This window comes from Oryza brachyantha, chromosome 1, assembly GCF_000231095.2.
Source record: "Oryza brachyantha chromosome 1, ObraRS2, whole genome shotgun sequence".
Classification (NCBI taxonomy): Eukaryota; Viridiplantae; Streptophyta; class Magnoliopsida; order Poales; family Poaceae; genus Oryza; species Oryza brachyantha.
In genome coordinates, this window is record NC_023163.2 from 27,534,959 (window position 1) to 27,555,139 (window position 20,181).

The 20,181-nt window shown below is 42.4% G+C and overlaps 2 protein-coding genes across 3 annotated transcripts; one reads left to right on the forward strand and one right to left on the reverse strand.

Annotated features, from left to right (window-relative positions):
• The first annotated feature begins 9,271 nt into the window (after positions 1 to 9,271).
• On the forward strand, positions 9,272 to 10,114 carry LOC102710940 (zinc finger protein ZAT8-like). The gene has a single exon (XM_040519965.1). The coding sequence runs from the start codon at positions 9,323 to 9,325 to the stop codon at positions 9,860 to 9,862; it is 540 nt and encodes a 179-aa protein (XP_040375899.1). The 5' UTR covers positions 9,272 to 9,322; the 3' UTR covers positions 9,863 to 10,114.
• Positions 10,115 to 15,180: 5,066 nt separating this feature from the next.
• On the reverse strand, positions 15,181 to 17,971 carry LOC102711217 (protein SOSEKI 2-like). Of its 2 annotated transcripts, none has more exons than XM_040525864.1 (4): positions 17,575 to 17,971; positions 17,402 to 17,471; positions 16,522 to 17,304; positions 15,181 to 15,691 (listed from the first exon to the last, which is right to left on the reverse strand). In XM_040525864.1, the coding sequence occupies exons 1-4, from the start codon at positions 17,804 to 17,806 to the stop codon at positions 15,523 to 15,525; spliced, it is 1,254 nt and encodes a 417-aa protein (XP_040381798.1). In that variant the 5' UTR covers positions 17,807 to 17,971; the 3' UTR covers positions 15,181 to 15,522. The 2 variants fall into 2 exon arrangements, with proteins under 2 accessions (XP_040381798.1, XP_040381801.1); XM_040525867.1 differs by having other exon boundaries at positions 15,181 to 15,667; positions 17,575 to 17,969.
• Positions 17,972 to 20,181: the final 2,210 nt, after the last annotated feature.

The window sequence follows — 20,181 nt, forward strand, 5'->3', positions numbered from 1 at the left end:
GCGTATTTATAGTATATGTTGTACTTAATTAATTACGACGTGGTGTGATACAAGCATGCAAATATTAAACGCCGACGTACCTGATGTCTCATGAACTTCGAAAAGAACCTTGATTTGGTCACGTGTTAGATAGGCTGGTGTAGATATTTATTTACCACGATACCATAAAAAAAACATTTTTTGGTAGTTTGCAATGCAATATGTTGTTTAGTTTTCTCTAATTATTTGGTTCATTCATGGATTTACACCACGACACCATACATTCGGTAAGAAATTTCAAGGGGAAAAAGTGGGGAAAAAAATCGTAGAAACGGTCCCGGGAATAGTCGGCCACCTCGAGAACGTTTTCTGGTCCCTTTCATAGGCCCCATTAATGAACATATCCAAAACTATTCGAAATGTCTCGTGTTTAACTTTTTTCTAAGCATGTTCCCTGCTAATCTCGAGGGTTTTTTTTATCATCCTCGAAAAACACATCAAGATATCAAGAATTTTAGTACAAATTTTTTGGTACCTCAAGATATAACGTATCTCGAGTTATTATACGTTTTACATTAAAAATATAGTAAATTAAGATATTTTTTAAGGATGGTAAGAAAAGTTCTAATCTTGATCGTACTTAACTATTTACTTGACATGCATCTGTATCTTCCGGTTGTTCAAGAAGATAAAGCCAGTATACAACATCTTTGGAGATGTGAGCCACTGAACCATGTACAGTCAAGTGGGGATGGATATCACTCCTCATTTTCTTCTAGTGTCAATTTGCAAATCAAATCAATGAAGTATCTTGCAAAAAGACTTGGGTCATGTTTTTACGCTTGCAAATAATAGATTATGCTAGCCGCACGTCTTCAACAATAACCTTATTTTATAGCTTCCAAAGGGTAAATGGGAGTTGCCCGTTGCCCCTATTTCCTCGTGATATCGAAATGCCTCCAGTCTAACAAGTAGCACAACTCATATTTCTTGGTCCCTATTTTTTTTTCTTATATTTTACCATAGAGTCTATATGTACACTAGTTTAACATCATAGTAATTACATGCCAAAAAAACATCATAGTAATTCACGTGACTATTTGTTATGCATAGTATTTAGCCATTATCACATTAACATGGTCAAACACCACGATTCAAATATGGAAATGAAAAATTCGAGTAGTAATGTTCAAAACCATATACTTCACACAAAACACAATGCAACAAACTACCGAGCACCATGAAACGCTCAGAAATGATCCACTAGATCATCCCCAAGTTGCCCTTGCACTTGCCATTCTAAATATTTTGATGCATCTTAAGTAATTCCTCTAACATAAGTGGATTACGTTGTTGGCCCTCCTTCCTTAGCACTTCATCATCCTCCTGCAAGAATGGACAATTCATTCATTAGCCACTTAAAAGAGAAGCAAATCACCATATATCTGCCACTTTCACAATAAATTTAAATAAATTTAGGTTGCATCAGATTGTCGAGTAAATATCACACAGATTTCGTTTAACCAACAATGAATTATCAAAAAAGGGGGACTGATTGGGTTCTATTTCCGGGGTTCTTTTTATCATCCTTCAAAATTTTCTTATACATTATACCTTAGGATACAAATTTTTACACGAAATAATATGGTACCTCAAGTTACTTTTTTTTTAAAAAGATGGTAAAAAGGTTAATTTCCAGGATGTGTAGGATGTGAGATTTTGGGTTAGTATCGTGAAAACCGGAGCCAATCTCAACATATTGATCATCTTATTAGCAGCAGATAGATTGGCATTAGAGCAGGTACAATAGTACACTATAAGTCAGCTATAAATATATTTTAAAAAGATAAGAGAGGAAATAGTAGACTATAAACCAGTTATAAACATATTTTAAGAAGATAAGATAGGGGAGAGAAGAGCAGTGGGCTACAGATTTATATCCAGCTGCAGCACAGACTTCAATGTATGACAGGTGAGACATGATAGTATATGTTTTATAGGCAACTATTATATAAATTGGCTATTAAATTGATTATATATGAATTGAAGTTAGTAGTTGGCTATACCATTGAAGTTGCTCTCATTATGAATTGAAATAGTTTTGTCATAATGCCCACAAAAGTACATAATGATTGCTATCAACTAGTCAACAAATTTGTATAGGCTAAAAAGGTTCCAGGCTTGCTTCTTCAAATACAAAAGTAGTCACTGTCAAGTTTTTTGGCGGAAGAGCTACCTAGAAGGCTGGAATCACAATACTACAATACTGTATACTAGTTGTTAAATCTAATGCACAAGTCAAATTTGATGTATGCAGAAGCCACCGTCACCAGGATGAAGATGCAGCGACAGAGAAACGAGGGCCTGAAGCCCTGGAGCCACAATTGGAAGGTCGTTGCTGGGGGTGGAGGGAGGCAACGGTGGTCATCGAAGGTGAAGGGCCTTAGAGCAGATACAATAGAGGTGTTAAAGTTGATTCCAAAAAAGATATGGCTGAGTTGGAAAAAAAACAAAAAAAGAAAGAGAAGATGGATGGATGCTTAATTTAGAGTCAGTCTGCACACACAAATTAAGAAAAAGTACTACTTACAAGATAAGAAAGAGTGGTGATAGGGTACGTAAAGAATATAATATTATTGTCATGACAGAATAAGCTGAAAATTAAAGTCTTTTATTATATGTGTGAGCTACAAAATTACTTGTGTATGACATGGAATAAAATTGAAGTAGACAACTGATGTTACTATTGATATTGATTTTGCTCTTAGGAGAAGAGTGGTCATGACGGAAAAAGGGAAGCTCAATGGCGGTCACGCATAATCAGAAAAGTCTCCCACGCTGCCATAAGTCGGTACCTATACGTAGAATATTTTTTAAAATGTTTGTACAATAAAACATTTCTCTTATAGTTAGGTTTACGGCCCACGAGTGACATTACATTTCTACTCTGCGTTACGTTTCTCTCCACACCACACCGTTACAGTTTTTACAGTTTGAGCGTACCAAAATCAAAAAAAAAATCATATGTCTACCATTTTCCTAAGTCGATAACTATGCAGGGGCTACCTAGAGTCCCTGGGTCAAGGGATTGTGCGAGGTGATTCAGGGTCTTTCTATTTTATGCAACCTTTTATTTTTTTTCTTATGCTTATAAGCTAAAATTAAATTTAACTTTAAAATTTTAAGTAATAATTTATTTTGCGGTATTTACTTTAAATTGTTAAGAATATATATATATATAAGTTTTATTTATAAATTATTTTTCGTTCGTAAATATGACGTTTAATTTTTTTTCCGGCTAAAACGACAAAAGATTAGGCCCATGTGATCTCCAATAAAGATCCTACTGAACCTCGCTTTGTTTAAGTTGCTCTAGATGGTGTGATTTTGAACCAAAAAAAAAAGTCTGTCAAATAATCCATCATCGATTCAGCACTCGATCAGGGTCATCCTTTCATATGCAATTTATATTCACCAGTTTTTCTTAATCAGGGTCACCCTTGATCAATTATACGTAGAACAGCCTCTGAATCTTGCCTGTACTTGTAACAGTTCGGTTCACTACTTCACGCTTCAAGATTATAATAAAGATTCAGATGGGGCATGCAGCATGTCGTGTCTGGGCATCATGCTGTCTCGTGTCTTCGGAGTCCGGACTCACGTATTGACTATTGTACGCCCAGATTCTCTTGTCATACTTATTACCCGTATGTGTGTATGTGACGACCACCCAACCTTGCCACTTCAGTTTGCATTTGCGCATTTTGATCGACAATTTGGATTAGCTAGCTAGCCGGCCTGATCACGTATTCACGTTGAAACAGGTATCAGGTTGACCAAGTTTGGCTGAGTATATACTCCCTCCGTCCCATATTATATGGGATTTTGATTTTTTGTTTGTAATATTTAACTACTCGTCTTATTTAAAAAAATAAAAATATTATTTATTTTATTTATTATTAAAAGTATTTTAAGTATTACTTATAAATTTTTATATTTACACTAAATTTTTGAATAAAGCGAATGGTTAAAAATTATAAGTGAATATTCATAATCCTATATAACCTGTAACTGAGGGAGTATATATCAACAAGCTCAAGAAGTTTCAGAGTTAGAGAACATATTCAGATCCAAATCCAAAGGTGCCAGTCTGCCCAGTTGACGCTGTAAACTCGCAGTGCGGCACGCCCACCGGCCATGAGGCCCACGCCACCGGTCTGGGGCTGCGCTAGGTGGCGAACCGCCATGGTGTTGGGACGCCGTCGGTGGCCGCCATCGCACTGGACAGCCGATCTGGACTTCGCCATTGAACTGTTCATTTATTCGAGGTCGCTAGGTACTGCTCGTGGCGCTCGCATGCCCTCGTCGATGGGGCAAACAACTACCACTGGTCGTCGGTGCGCCCGTCCGCCCGCGGCTGCCCCTCCCGCCGATGCTGAAAACCACGGCAACTTGGGTATGGCCTGCCCCGTTGGTTTGTTATGGAATGTTACACGGTTCTATAACGCTTCCGTTTCCGTGAGCAATTAGATACTGCTCCCTCAGTCCGAGAATCCAACCCACAGTATGCCGAGTTCTTTTTTCACCCGCTTGATTCTCTCGTTTTTCATAAGCACTATTTCTGAACTGCTAAACAATATATTTTTTTTAAAAAATATATAGTAAAGTGCTTTGAAAAATCATATTAATATTTTTTTAATTTTTAATAATTAATTAATCATATAGTAATCTATTACTATGTTTTTGTGCCGCATAATTTATCCGTCGCTGAACACAGCCTACCTCCGCTCAATAAAGAGTGTATTTTTACGTTATTTATATTTAACATTTTACCGTCCATTATATTTAAATAAGAAGACCACGAAGAAAAAGAGGAAAATCGGAACAGTAAAGAGGTGGAAGTAGCATGAAGACAATTAGCCCCTCCTTCTTTAATGGGTTGGATCTGTCCCTCCACATAATATAGCTGTTTTTTTTTTTTTTTTGAAAGCACGTAATATAGCTGTTGACGCAACCAAGCGAGGCTTCCGCAGTTGCCTGATCATTGCATCAAACCATGGTGAGATATTCACGGTACTGCTAATTTTTTAAATGTCTGACGTTGTTAAGTTTTAATATATATTTAATCATTTATCTTATTTAAAATATTTATGTAAATATAAAAATCATGTTATGTTTAAGGTAATTATAATTATAAAATAAATCATAACAAAATAAATAATAATTATATTTTTTAAATAAGAATAAATGGTCAAACATATGCCCAAAGTCAACGGGATCATTTTTTTTATGAGAACACAGTACAACATATTAAAGCAAATTTTAAAAACCAAAGAAAGTACAGCATGAAATGATATAATCTTGGTCTATCCATGGTATCGTGAATGGTCGATGATATAATGCCAAAATTATAAGAACATATTAAAGCTTAATACATATCGATTCACTGGGATGACGTCGCGACACTAAAGCGTACCACTAGCAAAGTGCTTTCTCTGGACTAAAATTAATAAATAAAAAGAGTAGACAAGAGCTATACCGAAACGCGTGAGTCATTTATCAAATTGTTTATTACAGAGCAAGAGCAATTTATTCATTCTATAATATGTCAAGGCATTTTTTTCCTATAAGAGCTAGAATCAAAAGGCATCTATAATAAGAACAAAGCAAATTGGCGTGTGCGTGAAGTACAATGTTGTAGAAGATTTAAAGAGAAAACATCCTACACATCTCAGCTACCTCTATTCGAGAACTCTTTATTATATCGTGATACGTCACTCAACATCCATACTACAAAAGATTTACAAACATCCTAACCCAAGAGAATCGGGCTCATACTATACCTTTTTAAGAACAAATACGTACAATTTCCACGTATTTATTTCAACCCTTCATTTAATCCCGATGAAAGGTGAGGGGGTCAGAATTTGAACCCTGGCCGTAGGGATCACCAACAAACCCCTTTGTCAACTGAGCTAGAAGCCCATCATCTCTTGTCTTTGCTATATAATGGATAGATGGATGGGTACAGGGTACACGCAACTAGCTCCACTAAAATGATCTGGAGTAGGCTAAAATCTACAATCAAATCGCACTATTGACACAAGAGCCACGGAAAGATGTAGCCGTGACCACCCAGCTAGGCACACCGCACACGCAGACACCAACCGCATCGAACGGCTCGGACAAATCGGATGACGACAGGTCGGCTTGCCGTGCAGCGGGCACGGCCAAGATGGGCCTGCCATGCGCCCATGCCACCCATCCTCTACATAAATTCGGCCCATTTAACGTTGTATCCTTTGGGCTGTACACACAAATAATGCGGCCCAAGAAAGAGAGCACAGCCTATTACCGTTGTGCCTAGGCCTTTCGCTTTCAACCTCGTCACTTCTCGTCAGCCCATGAACCTTGAACTTTTCGTGTCGTTCGTTCGTTTCTTCCCCTCCGTCCGTTGGACTAGTATAGACGATTAATATACGAGCATATCATATGACTCGACTCAAGATCCACGTTCCTCTTGCGAGCGTTTTGAATTCCATGTCGGTATACACGTCCACGCGGCATTGCCCAAGCTGCACGTGTGTCCGCGCGAAGGTTGACCGCAGTACTGTGCAGAATTGGCCTCTAGTCCTTATCTCAAAAGCTCATAAGGAACGGTAGGGATTTCGAGTTCTGGATGCACCAATGGGGAAAAAAAATGCAAAATGTTGTTTTCAAGCCAGGTAAAGTATGGCTGGAAGCTGGATCTCTGAAAAATAATCATGTCTGGATTGATGCAAGATTTCTGTTGCATATGCGCACCGCCGTCAGTCCGTATCCAGTCCCCACTGCAGCTTCCAGTGTCCAGGCTTCTCTCTCTGTCTGCCTTTTCAAACGCCGCCGGTCTACAAAAGTTCATGTTGGAATTGCATGAGCCCTAAGGTCAAATCCGTTCAATGTCAAGCATTCAGATTAGCTGGAGTAAAGAGTATAACCTTCGTCACATAATAACTTTATTTTTTTTCCGTATCCAATGTTTAACCATTCGTCTTATTTGAAAAAAATATAAAAAACTAACAAAAATTAATCACGCATAAAGTATCATTCATGTTTCGTCATATTCATTCTCTAGTAACAATAAAAATATTAATCACAAAAAATTTCAAATAAGATGAAAAGTCAAAACATTATATAAAAAACTAAAAAATAAAATTATTATGTGATGGAGGTAGCATGTAGTACTGTATTTTGTTATTCTCCATCTTTTTGATCGTTTCTCTTTCCCGGTATGTCTACCTGCTTCTTTGGATTTGACCGTACTTACTGCAGAGCAGGTAACAACTGCTTTATCAACTACAGTTGCCAAATACTAATCAGAAATACTACGAGTATTTAGTACCAGAATCTTACATCAGCGTGATCTGACATCCACATCAGTTCTGGATAAAGCTCCAAGTTGATTTCACTGGCTTCTCTATACTTCCACTGACCCTAACTCCCTTTGCCGACTTGCAGTTGCACGCGTCCGGTATGCGAGAAGCACACTCCATCAAATAGCTTCCGGAACTGGCACTTGATGAGCTAGAACTCTGCTTTCGGCACAAGAAATAGACGCACGCAGCGCTAAGAAAAATCAACTAAAACACACAGGAGGAATTAAATTTCGTTCCGGAATTTTATATGCCTCTCCCCACGTACTCCCTCCGTTCCAAAATAAATCAATTTTTCACTTTTTACCTTTAATTTTTGGGTCTTCGTCTTATTTAAATTTTTTACGATTGATATTTTTGTTTTTATTAGATTATAAATCATAAATAATATTTTACGTGTAACTAATTTTTTTTTAATTTCCTGAATTTTTTTAAATAAGACGGATGGTAAAAATGTTAGATACTGAAACGGAAGAATTCGTTTTTTTTTATCGACGGAGTACTGGCGAAGCGGTCGTTGTCCCTACCGGTTTCTTGGCCGGTGGTGGTGGCGCATCCGTGCGTGCAGCACGCGTCACGTCCGCCGCCGCGCGGGGCTCGCCGGTTCGCATGCAATCCGCTCCTCGCCGACGCGGTGTGCACGGCCGCCGCGCGTTACACAATCCTTTTTTTTCGAGTACATTTAGCGGGTGTTTTGTTTCTATCTAATTTTTTATACCTATTATCGAATGTTTGAACATTAATTAGAAATATTAAATATAGACTATTAATAAAACTTATCTCATACTCTGGACTATTTCACGAGACGAATCTATTGAGCCTAATTAGTCCATGATTAGCGAACATGATGCTACAATAAATATTTGCTAATCATGGATTAGTTAGACTTAAAAATTTTGTCTAATAGAATAGCCTTTATTTATACAATTAGTTTGATTATCAATCTATATTTAATACTTATAATTAACGTCTAAACATTCGATACGACGAGATCTCGTCCGAAAAAGTCACCGATCCAAACGGCCCTTATTCCCACGATTAAACGTAGAATATTATCGGTACACGATACGCTGGCTCCGGCCATGACTTGCACCGTCCACTGACGTGACGGAATGGCCAGTGCACTGCCCTTTCGATTCGTCAAGATATATACGTACAGTTGCCAGATATATGGTCAATGTACGCACACAGTTAAGCGATCGAGATGGACAGCCAAGTGGATGACCCGGTGAATACTCAACTAGTGAGAGGAATATCCGGCCGGGGAGAAAGCAAACGGAGAGCAGTGCTCATTTTTTTCGGCTCGCACACAACTGCCAGGTGACGTCGCAGCAAACGCTTCCGTTTCCCGCTTGCTGATTCTCCCGCACTCTGTTGGAGGCTTGGAGCCAGTCGAAACCGGAAAGCTCCGGAGAACATTAAAAAAAACAAGAACGGCGGCTGTGGCGAACGCGGTCCACGCACGCATGCAGCGCAGCGGCGAGTTCCTGAGGTTGACGAGGCTTGCGAACGATCGGCTTCTCGAAAGAAATCGCGCAAAAGCAAGCAAACTTTTAGTTTTAGCCGAACCATGTGTGCGCGCGCGCATTGCGTTCCGACCCGACCCGGTGCGCGCCGCGGCCCACGGGTGGGCATACGTGACGCATACGTACGAGCAGCGCGCGACCGCGTCACGATTCTTCGTGGAGAAGCCTGGCGGCCTCGCTCGCGCGCTCGCTCGCTCGGCTTGCTTGCTTGCCTGGCTAGTTGGCGCCCGCGCGCACCAAACCCTTGACGTGAACGACTCTATCACATCTAGCGGTAAGCGCATTACACGCGCACTCTCCCTATATAAACAAGTACGTGCGCCAACGTGAGCGGAATTTTTAGCTCGTTTAATTCATTAAGAGCGAAAAGGAAGCTACTTGGGAATTCTTTCGGTTTTGTTGGTGATGACAATCACGAGAGAGGAAGCGGAGAGCAAGGAGATGGAGAGCCTACGGGTGCACGCCAGCGCGCTGCTCTCGCTGTCGTCGCCGGCGCCGACGGCGTCGACGCCGGCGGAGAGGAGGGCGCTGGCGGCGGAGGGGGTGTTCGAGTGCAAGACGTGCAACAAGCGGTTCCCGTCGTTCCAGGCGCTGGGCGGGCACCGGACGAGCCACACGCGGCTGCAGGCCAAGATGCTGAACGACCCCGCCGCGGCGGCGGCCGCCGCCGCCGAGAGGGACAGGGCGCGCGTGCACGAGTGCACCGTCTGCGGCCTCGAGTTCTCCATGGGGCAGGCGCTCGGCGGCCACATGCGCCGGCACAGGGGCGAGCCCGGCGCAGCCGTCGTGATCACCGACACCGACTCGGGCGGCACCAGCGTGCCGCAGCCGCCGGCGGAGGCCATGCCAGACCTCAACTACCCGCCGCTGGAGGACGCCGGCGACGGCCAAGAATCGTCGTCCGGTCGCAGCTCGGAGCCCGAGTTACTAAACCTACTTGTATAGGTTGCATCGATAGATAGATGTGAATTGAATTAGTGATTGGTGCCTGTACATACATATGGTGATTAGATTCTTTGTTTCTTTACCAAATTGATAGAAAAAAATGAAGTAAATTTTGGAGCGTGATGATCATGACATGTAACAGACTTTTGTTAACTGTAGATAGGTAGCTCTATTCATTTGTTCTATATGTACAGATGTGTTAATTGATTGATTGGTTGGTTGCGGTTTATTCTTTGTAAATAAAATATCGATCTACCAGTATACATATTTACTGATTATTGTTTCAGTTGCTTTGCATCGTTGAAAGATATTTCCACGGTCGATTTCATATGGAAGTGTTTTCCTCCCCAAGCATCCAAGCGAGCATAGAAGAAAAAAGAGAACGTTTTCGCTGTAAATCACTTTTTCCTTAAAATTCATACGATTTGTAGGTATAGTATAATTATATGTATCTACAATTTAACTAGTACTAGGCTATGGATATTTACGTATTAGTTATATACCAATTATACTTATCTATATCTATAGTATTGATTTTGTCAATTTTTTCGTCCGTCACCGCATGGGCTGCTTCTGCGTCAGGTCGTTGGCCCGCTTCTGCGCGTGTTGCGCTGTCGGCCCACTCGTGCCAGCGCTCGCCGTCATGCCCACTCGTGCCACGCTTTTCGCTTCTATGCCAGACCGTCGGCCCACTTCTACGTGCCGCCCGTGGCCCACTCGTGCGACGCACATCGCAAAAGATGAAAAATCGTCGTAGCCGGGTGTCGAACTCGGGTCAGCCGCGTTACAGGCGGGAATACTCACCACAATACTATAATGAAGCCTTTGATTGAACATTGTTCCTTAAATTTGTGAACGTTTTCCTTAGCGCCACGCCGGCAGCCAGCGTTGACGGGCTCCTTCCGAACTTGGAGCACACGGCGGCGGATGTCCTATTGCCTTGAGCGGCTGAGTCGAAGGAGTATCTTCACGTAGATTCAGCACGGCATGAAAGTTAGGTTAATTTGATGTAATAAACACCTTGTTTTCTCTCTCTTAAAATCCTACCTGAGCAACATGTTGCATTGTCATCGTTCATCAGTAATCTACGTGGTGTAGGGTCTGCATGCTCATTTCTTTATCATTTTCTTTATAGGGGTAATTCTTTGGGTATTTTCAAAAAAAATTATATATTTACTAATGAAAAATAATTTATGAATAATCTTTTATATACATATTTTTAGTGATCTAGAAGCAAATGCTGAAAAATGAACTACAATTAAAAATCCAAAGTCATTTCTAAATTTAAAGTTAAAAAAATCAAATTTTGGTTTATAAACATAAGCAAAAACAAAAGGACAATGGGATAAATTATATGACAGATCCATACATACACATTCACGAATACATTTGCTTTCTTAGATCATTCACTAGGGTGAGGGTTTCTCCGCATGAATTTCAATTGCTATGGGATATTTCTAATCGGCCACCAGGGGGAAGGTTTCTTTGCCTAAATTTCAATTACCTATGGAGTAACTAAAGCCAAGATACATGGATTTAGATATAATTACAGTAGATTGAAGTGATAGAAGGATGATAGTTTACACGTTGAACGTGGAAATAGTATTACACATGAATGGGAAGTAATACGAATTTCAAAAAACAAAAGAAGTATTAATGCAATGCATGTACCGATCGAAAATTATAACACATAGTAAAAAGACTTACATGTATGGCCATTTAAGAAGTCATTTGAGAAAACAAATTTTAAATGATATTCGCATAATTTTTATAGATTTTTTTCTAAGTTTTATGCCCGTAGCGAAGCACGGGTATTATGCTAGTAACTATATATATTAGTTAAATTGTAGTTATGCATTTCATGTGATTTTACCAGTGATATATAGTCACTTTCGAAAGGGGAGCCATTCATCATCCATGGAGATGTGAGGTCAACAATTACAGGCCAAGCTTAGCTTGACCTCCGACGAGTTCAGTCTGTTACAAACCAGGTGGCTTGTGAAACACAAACACAAGTCAGTATTTGGGCTTGGTTATATCAGCTTCGCACAGCCCATAACTCACCACTGATATAAGAGCCCAGTCCAGGATTTTGAGATTTTTTTTGTTAGCGTATCTACTTATATACTAAAAGTCAATTAAACATTCTCTAAAGTGCTCGTACACCGCCACATGACACTATAAAATTAGAGAAAACTCTAAAATTTCTAATAAAAGAACAAATCATCCAACCATCCGTTTCCACTTAAATAAGAACACCCGTAATTCTTGACCATTAGATTAGTTTTATAAAAACAACTAATCGAAAGTACATTAAACCTTCTCTAAGTTAATTAGGAAAGTCATGATTTATAACAAAAAAATATTTTATGGGCCACTACTTAGAAACGCCACATATAGTATATTTGTTAGCTTGGCCTCCCTCTCCCCTTCTTAATTTTCTTTAGCTTTCAACCGGTAGAAAAAAATACAATTAATGAAAACGTTTAAGTTTTATATATATATATATATATATGTGTGTGTGTGTGTGTGTGTGTGTGTGTATATGTATATATATATATATCCAATTTCCTGAATGCAGGGATTTACAAAGAAGAATATAATGATGAATGATTATTGATTAAAAAAAACAAGATAAATATTGCTTAAATTTCAATGTGTCAAAAATTTATCTACGACCTACATCTCCCAGCCTCTACATTAAATCAATTAGCTATGGAACAATTTCTATTATCTAAGTATAAATATTATTAAAAAATCATGTTATATTACCAATAAAAAATCATATTCCAAACATAATGTTGTTTGTGAAGTTGTCAGTACCGATCTAACCATCATCCTCGTCTTTTCGCTTCTGTTTATGCTTATAAGCTAAATTTTAAATTTTTTACTTTACATACGTGGTGGATTGTCACACAGTACAAAATTGAATTGGGCTCTACATGGATATATCCATACATTTAGCATAGCCCCGCATCCAACCCAATCAATTTGTAAATAAATAATAAGAAAATCTAGTAGTTTGAGAAAAAAAAAACAGAGGCAGGTGCATCCCTAGCATAAAGATACAGTGAATTGTGAAGTGTCTGGCCAATTCATTAAAAAGGAACTCTATGAAACCAAAAAAAAAAACTGTAGAGTCTATTCAACATTGATAACTGTTTATTATAAATTAGCAAACAAAGACATGAGCGCAAATATTTGTACGCACCAGACTGTCGTAGAATGCTAATTATAAATCACTAATCCTGCTTTTAAGATGGTTTTATTGGTTCCACTCATTGCAATTAATTAACCATTGAAAAAAATCATAATAATATCTCTTTAACGCCTAAACTATTTCTACCATCGGTAGCATTGATCAGTTTACCCACTTAGCTACAGAAAATTGCTCCTTTACATATGAACCAATTAATGGGAGGCGTAGCGTACAAATAAATAACATTTATTAGCGATAAACGTATTTGAAATTTGTTACGGAAACACACAGCACTTGAACATTCAGATTTTAAAAACAGAAAAATTGTTTTCACTAAATTTGTTGGACCTACTTTCTAAGCAAACTAAGATTCTATACACAGGCTACCAAAAGTTCATCAAACATCCCTAGAAGCAGTCCTGGGTCACCACGTGGCACTCTAATAAATTAGAAAAAAAAACTAAAAACTGTAAGAAAAGACATATATGCTTTAATTTACACTTAAACCGGTGGAGTCATGATTTCCAACTAGATATATGTTTAGAAAACAAGGCCCACAACCCTCCGCTCCTTCTTTCTTCCATTCCTGTTCTTTAGCCTTTTATATTAGGGTATGTTCAGTCCACTATATACTTTTATCCAATTTACGTCATCAACAATAATACACTACTTATAATGATACATACAAAAGTAGTAATATATAATTTCTTTATTGATACAACAAAATATGTTTTATTACGCTATTTTTCTTTTTATCTAGTCCGACACAACAAAATTTTCTTTAATAAATGCTAAGAGTCAACTATATGCCGTTGTCATGCATAACAATGACTCTTCTCTCTTCTTCTCTCTTTTCTTCATGTCATTAAATTTGCTTACGTGATGATTAAAAGAGTTAGCTAATAAGCAAATTTATATCTGCACTTAACAACTAAAATCAACACATTTTAGACTAATTGCTACTGTTAAATTCAAAAAACATACAAATTCTGAGAAAAAAGGAAAACGTCGCATGATATGTTTTCACCTGAATCAGTGATCTCAATAGTTTTAACCGTTAGATCAAGAAACAGTATCACCTGCCAATCAATAGATTAGATTTACAGGAAATAGACTGACTAATTCCTCCCCTCCACGCACGTAAACTCCAATCAATGTATTCTAAAATCCATAAAGAAGTATAGAAACTCAAAAACAAGCTACACACCAAGCCAATTAGCATGGTGAAATGGTGATTTGCTTCAACCAATTACGACTAATCCACTACCGCCTTTATGAGTAATTGCACAACCTAATAACATTGGTAACTACATAGAACATATAATTTATTCATTGCTAATGGAATTTCAATAGACACAAAAGAATTCACCTGCAAATGGATCCACGAACCGGTAGTGCTTCCCTCCCCTCCTAGCTCCCTGCATTTTTTTTTTCCAGAAATGCTTCGTACGATCCGTGTACAACCCAGACGGAAGCAGTGGACGGAAGCAGCGTTGACCGGAGCATCAGTTGTACATGGATCGTGAGATGTGGTCATACGTGATACGTCTGCTTTTATCCTCGAGTTTTTGGATTTAAGAGGATATTGGGACCGGGGATCGGAGGGCTTTTATAGTGTCTAGTGAATAACATGGTTTTCTCTTGACTTGTGGGTGGAAAACATCAAACAACATATTTACAAACAGAAAGTAATTGTAAATAAAACTTTTATATAGGTGTTCATTACGACCTAAAATTCAAAATAAATTTCGATAAAAAATCTTAAAATCAACTTTAAATCTAAAGTTAAAAATTAAAATTTAGGCTTATAAGCATAGGCAAAAGAAAAAAAACGACTCTTAGGAGGGCAGCATGAGGTTTGCCTGCAAAAAAGACATGTTCTGAGCCGATGGCAGCAACCCTCCGGCTGCCAAGATATATGAAGAACCGTGCCATTATGATTTTGCAGAGTTAGAAATATACCATTGGTATCTCAATGACATATATGATCCACATGAGTCACATGAGTCAATGACATGTAGATCAGGATGTCATATCTACGATTTCGTAAAATTATAATGGTATTCTTGCAATTTTCCCTATATAGAAAGGTGTTGGGGGTATATCTTTGTAAAATATAAATAAATAAATCAGATTTTTGATGCCAATAGCCCAAAGTTTGTACTCTAATAGATTTCCTGCACATTCTAGAGTACTATCCAAAATCAAGGAAATAGATCTTCAGAACACAACGATTCATTCATTCTCCAAACAACAATACAAATTCAAACCACGAGCTGTGAGATCAGAGACTAAGACATATACAAGACACATTTAATTGCTAACATATACTCCTATGGGCTATCAACCACGAAATTTTCGTCACATAGGTAGTACGAGATCACCATTCACCACACCGGCCGCTAGCCTGCAATTTTCTCGAGAAAGCTCTCTGTGAAAAACCAAAGTCCAAAAAAACTCCTCACCCCCCGACCTTTTTGCCCCCGTACTGCGCGTTGCCGGAGATGACCAGGTAGCCGCCGTCGGCCTTCTTGCCCCTGGATCTCCGCGGGATGCACCTGTCGTGCATGCCCACGGCCTCCGTCGTCGGCTCCACCTTCTGCGCCCTGCCATGCAGCGAGACAGAGATACTATACCATCGTATCACCAACTCATCATCATCAACATATTTATCATACAACACGACGCACTCCATGACGCCAAAGATGCTATAGTACGTAGTAGCTAGCTAGCTGTTGGTTTCTTTTCAAGCAACGTCGAGCTAGCCGTGCTGCAGATGCGATGATAACTGGAGTACTTATCAGGTTTTGGGTTAGGGACTCTGGACCACGCTTAAAGCAGCAGAGTTCAATTCAATAGTAGCTTCAAAATTGCTGACAAAGGCTGGTGCTACTGCTGCTAGGAGCTCGCGTCATATTCATTTCTTACCCCGGCCCGGATCCCTCTCGCCTCGTCACGCAGGCGATGAGTGCTGCTTATCATTGCGTGGCATCGTTCTCAACGAACCAATCAAGCCTTACGGATGAAGGCTCGCATGGATTAATTAGGGCCGGGACGATAATTCAAGCCCCGTCCCTGACATTCCCCTTGCGTCCCGTCGGATCTGTGCGCGACAGCTCCGCGAGACCTACTTCCATTTATGAATGCAACCACTAATCAGATACTAGTACGTACTCACTCATATCTTGCTTGTACAGCAATGGCATTTGCAGTTGAGTTCAGTGCCGCACTAGGAATTCTTAACTGCCGCCACGGCAGGATGGTTCAATGCAACAGTATCAGTTCACGTTCATTTCATCCTTACGACCACGAAAGATTTAAGAGCCAACCAAATTGAGTTCTAAACTGCTACGTACGGGATGGCAACTAACTGGTCGTACCGGTTTGGATACTTGCACTGCAGATTGGTTTGCCTTGATTTTTTTTGAAACCGATTAATCAACTCTGGATGGATTGTTACCTGTCGGCGTTGTAAGAGGATGACCGCCGGAGAACTGCCAGGTCTTGGGACGTGTTGGCCGGTGACGAGCGTTTCGTCTCGACGAGGCTCCCGCTGAAGTACTCCTTGTCCTCGACGATCTTTTGGCGGTAGGCCGGAATCTCGGTGGTGGACGCGAGTGTAGGATGGCGCGGTGGTCGTGCGCGGTAGTGGGCGGTGCGGGGCATCACCGGCGAGGCGAGCGCGCTCTTCACGGAAACGGACCCGCACGAGATGAGTTGCATGAGCACGGAGGACGCCCTGGTCCTCCCGCCGCCGGCGACGGCCGCCATGACGCGGCCGTCCGCCTTGATCAGCGCCTCGAGCGTCTCGGGGCTCGTCGACGCCGTCGGTGGCGACGTCTCCTCTGTGCTCAGCTCCTCCTGCGCTGCCGTGCCGCGCTGGGCGTGCCTCTGGTGACCACCGCGGCCGCTGCGGTAGCCGTCCTCGGTCTGCGTCGCGGCGTCCGCGGCCGCGGCGGCGGGATCCTCGGCCTTGTACACCCTGTACTCACCGAGCTCCGTCGGGTTGCCGGAGCTCTTCTTGTGGCGCGCCACGCCGCCGCCGTTATCCCACCCGGGCGGCGACGACGTGGCCGTCTCCTGCGAGCCGGATGAGCAGGACGACGCGGCGGCCGCGTCGAGCAACGGGAGCTGGATCGCGTGCAGCCGCTCCGTGCCCTTGAGCACGTATTCCCGCCCGGCCACCGGGTAGATGTAGTCGTCGTCCGCCAGGTCGTGCCACACGAACCCGTTCCGGTAGCTCCTGCATTGCAACAACATTGAGAAGGACGTTCCATGTCCAATGCCCGCTTGCACCTCTCCGGCAACCATGCTTGCAACCTCTTGAAACAAAAACTAACCTTTTGGATGCCCACGCGTACATGCGCGCCATCCCCTTCCCTCTGAGCGCGTCGAGCCGGTCGATCACATCTACGCACAGCACCAACGACGACGACGACGACGTCGAATGCATCAAGAAAAACCGAACACATAAGCGGAAGTAGACACGATCGAACAGAGCACTCGTACGTACCTCGGAGGCAGAGTCCATCAGGGGAGGCGAGTGCGACCTCCATGAAATGCGGGTGCTCGAGGTGCCCGTTCCTGGAGAGATAGTACACGACGGCAGCTCTCGCCGGCCCGGACCTTGGTCGCGGCGGCCGTGGCGGCGCCATGTCGGGACTCCTCGCCTCCTGCTGCCCCTCACGCCACGGCAGCCTCTGCTGCTCCCCTCTCCCCCTGCTGCCCGCCACCACCACTGCCATCTTCGTCAACCTACCCCTGCCGCTGCGCCCCCTCCCAAGCAATAATCCTTGAGCTATATGCAGCAAGCTGCAAGGCTGCAGGCGTCGTCGTCACCGGTCAGCAGCTAGCGCTTAAAGGGCGCGAGTGCGACACAAGGGAAGGTGCAAAGGAGGGCGCAGCGAAGGCAGTGATGAGTGTGGCATTCAAACGATGCCAGGACCAGCTCAGCTGTGAGAGCTGTGCAGTGATATGATATCAGAGGATTGGTAGTAATCTGGTAATAAAAGAAAAATCTTTGCTCTCTGGTTAGTTGCTTTCTTTCTTCTGGTTCTTGAGGTCAACACAGTAGCTACTGCTGCTGCTGCTGGATTCTGTATCACTACAGTATGGTAGACTGTCCTGTTGGGGTTAAGTACTGGTAGTACTGGCTTAATTACCGGTGGTGTTGACTGCTAATTAAGTTGTTTGAGGTGTGGGGGTTAGACCTGTGGATTAAGGGTGGGTAATTAATGTGGGGACTCTAGAGGATGGTGAAATGGCAGCTGGTTTGGCGCTGCCAAAGCAGTTCTTTTAATCGAAAACGTTTGACTAACGAGGCCCACACGTATGGGGCGCGGCGACGCTGACTAGACTAGCCGGTGGGCTCGGGTGTCAGTGAGCTAACCGAGGACTTCTCCCACTCTCAGAGCACTGTAAATCCTGGATGGTTTGTTAATGTGATTGCTGTCTCTGATCAATATCTGATGTGTCCGTAGACAAATAAGCTGTGCATGTGAAACCTTGAAGCACGGGTTGGGTTTGCCCGCTGATGCGAGTGGTATTAATATTTGGAAGCATTTGCGTGCATGGGAAGGCTGCAATCCCTGTCCTGTCCATTTGGGCCTCCCTCCAAGTCCCAATTAAAACTCTTCTGCCCCTGGTGGTGCTTCAGATTGCCATTGCCATGAGACAGAGCTTACTAGAGAACAAGTATACTAATCCCAGCCACGTGACAGGGACCATCCCCCCGCTTAAACACGGCTTGAAACACCCGGCGTTAACCTAACACGGGCCATTAAGCAGCGTGGCCCCACCGCGTCAGCGTGTCCCCGAAGCAGCTGCCGCTATCGCCACAAAAGCAGAGGAGGTGCTCCGTTTCGTCAGGACACTCAGGAGGAGGGGGAGGACAAGGGGGAAGGGTTCCACCGACTACGAGATGGCAAGGGGGGTGTGCATGCGCGCGCGCGCGCGCGGACAGCGAGACGGCACGGCGGACGCGCCCGCAAAGCCGGAGCGCGAGGCTGCGTTTGGTTCACGGAGACGGGGGAAGGACGGCCGGTGCGTGCCCGCCACCGCGCCACACCCTCGCCGTGGCCCGTCGAGATCCGCGCCGGCCGGCGTCTCGTCGTCTCGGCCCGCGATGCCGATTTTCTTTTACTTTCACATGGCACGGCCTGCTGCATCGTCTCCATCCCAGCTGCAGTCTCGGTGGCTGTTTTGATTTAGGGATTTTTTTCCCTTATCACATCGAATATTTAAACGTTAATTAGGAGTATTAAATATAGACGGATAATAAAACTAATTGCATAAATAAAGGATATTTCATTAGACAAATTTTTAAAGCCTAATTAAGCTACGGTAAGTAAATATTTACTGTATCATCACATTTGCTAATCATGTATTTATTAGACTAAGAATTCGTCTCGTAAAATAGTCTAGAGTATGAGGGTGTAGCATCACATTTGCTAATCATGTATTTATTAGACTAAGAATTCATCTCGTGAAATAGTTCAAAGTATGAGGTGAGTTTTATTAATAGTCTATATTTAATATTTCTAATTAGCATCAAACATTCGATATGACAGAACCTTTAAAAAAAAAAAAAGTTCGAAGCATGTCTGGCCCTCAGTCTCGCGCTTTGTTCTTTACCGCGCGCCGCCCCGGTAATTGAAGCCTGCTGATTACTGGGGTCCGGTAGTACTGATTACTGAGTCAGTAATTCATGCGTGCCTACTGTCAGGTATTGCAATCGATCGCTCGCGCAGCCGAGGTGTCGGAATTCGGAAGCGAGACGCGCGCAGTCGCAGAGAGCGAGCGGCACCGTACGCACGGGTCCTCCTTTTTATATTTGCGTAGGTCGACGCTTGTCCGTCTCGCTCATCGTCGCACATGTTCCTAAAGCAAAGTATTAGGCCCGGTCGGTCAGTGCGTTGCGTAGGTGAAACTGAGGCTGGAAGCTTGTGAAGTTGTGGCTGCCTGCAGTACCGGTGCTGCCGATCGTGATCGGGACCAGCGCGCGCGTTGAAAACATGAGACGTCTAGGTCACGAGGCCAACAAAGGGACAATGACAAATGGGCACAAATCAGCCATGCGAGAACATACAGATAGAGTAGCACGTCAGGCAGTTTGAGCGTG

Excerpts from the sequence above, each read along its gene's own strand:
- LOC102710940 (XM_040519965.1), top strand. The coding sequence starts at position 9,323 with ATGACAATCACGAGAGAGGAAGCGGAGAGCAAGGAGATGGAGAGCCTA.
- LOC102711217 (XM_040525864.1), bottom strand. The coding sequence starts at position 17,806 with ATGGCAGTGGTGGTGGCGGGCAGCAGGGGGAGAGGGGAGCAGCAGAGG. Across the intron at positions 17,305-17,401 it reads TACGCGTGGGCATCCAAAAG|GAGCTACCGGAACGGGTTCG; the intron begins GTTAGTTTTTGT and ends GTTGCAATGCAG. Across the intron at positions 15,692-16,521 it reads TCCTCTTACAACGCCGACAG|TATCTCTGTCTCGCTGCATG; the intron begins GTAACAATCCAT and ends ACGATGGTATAG.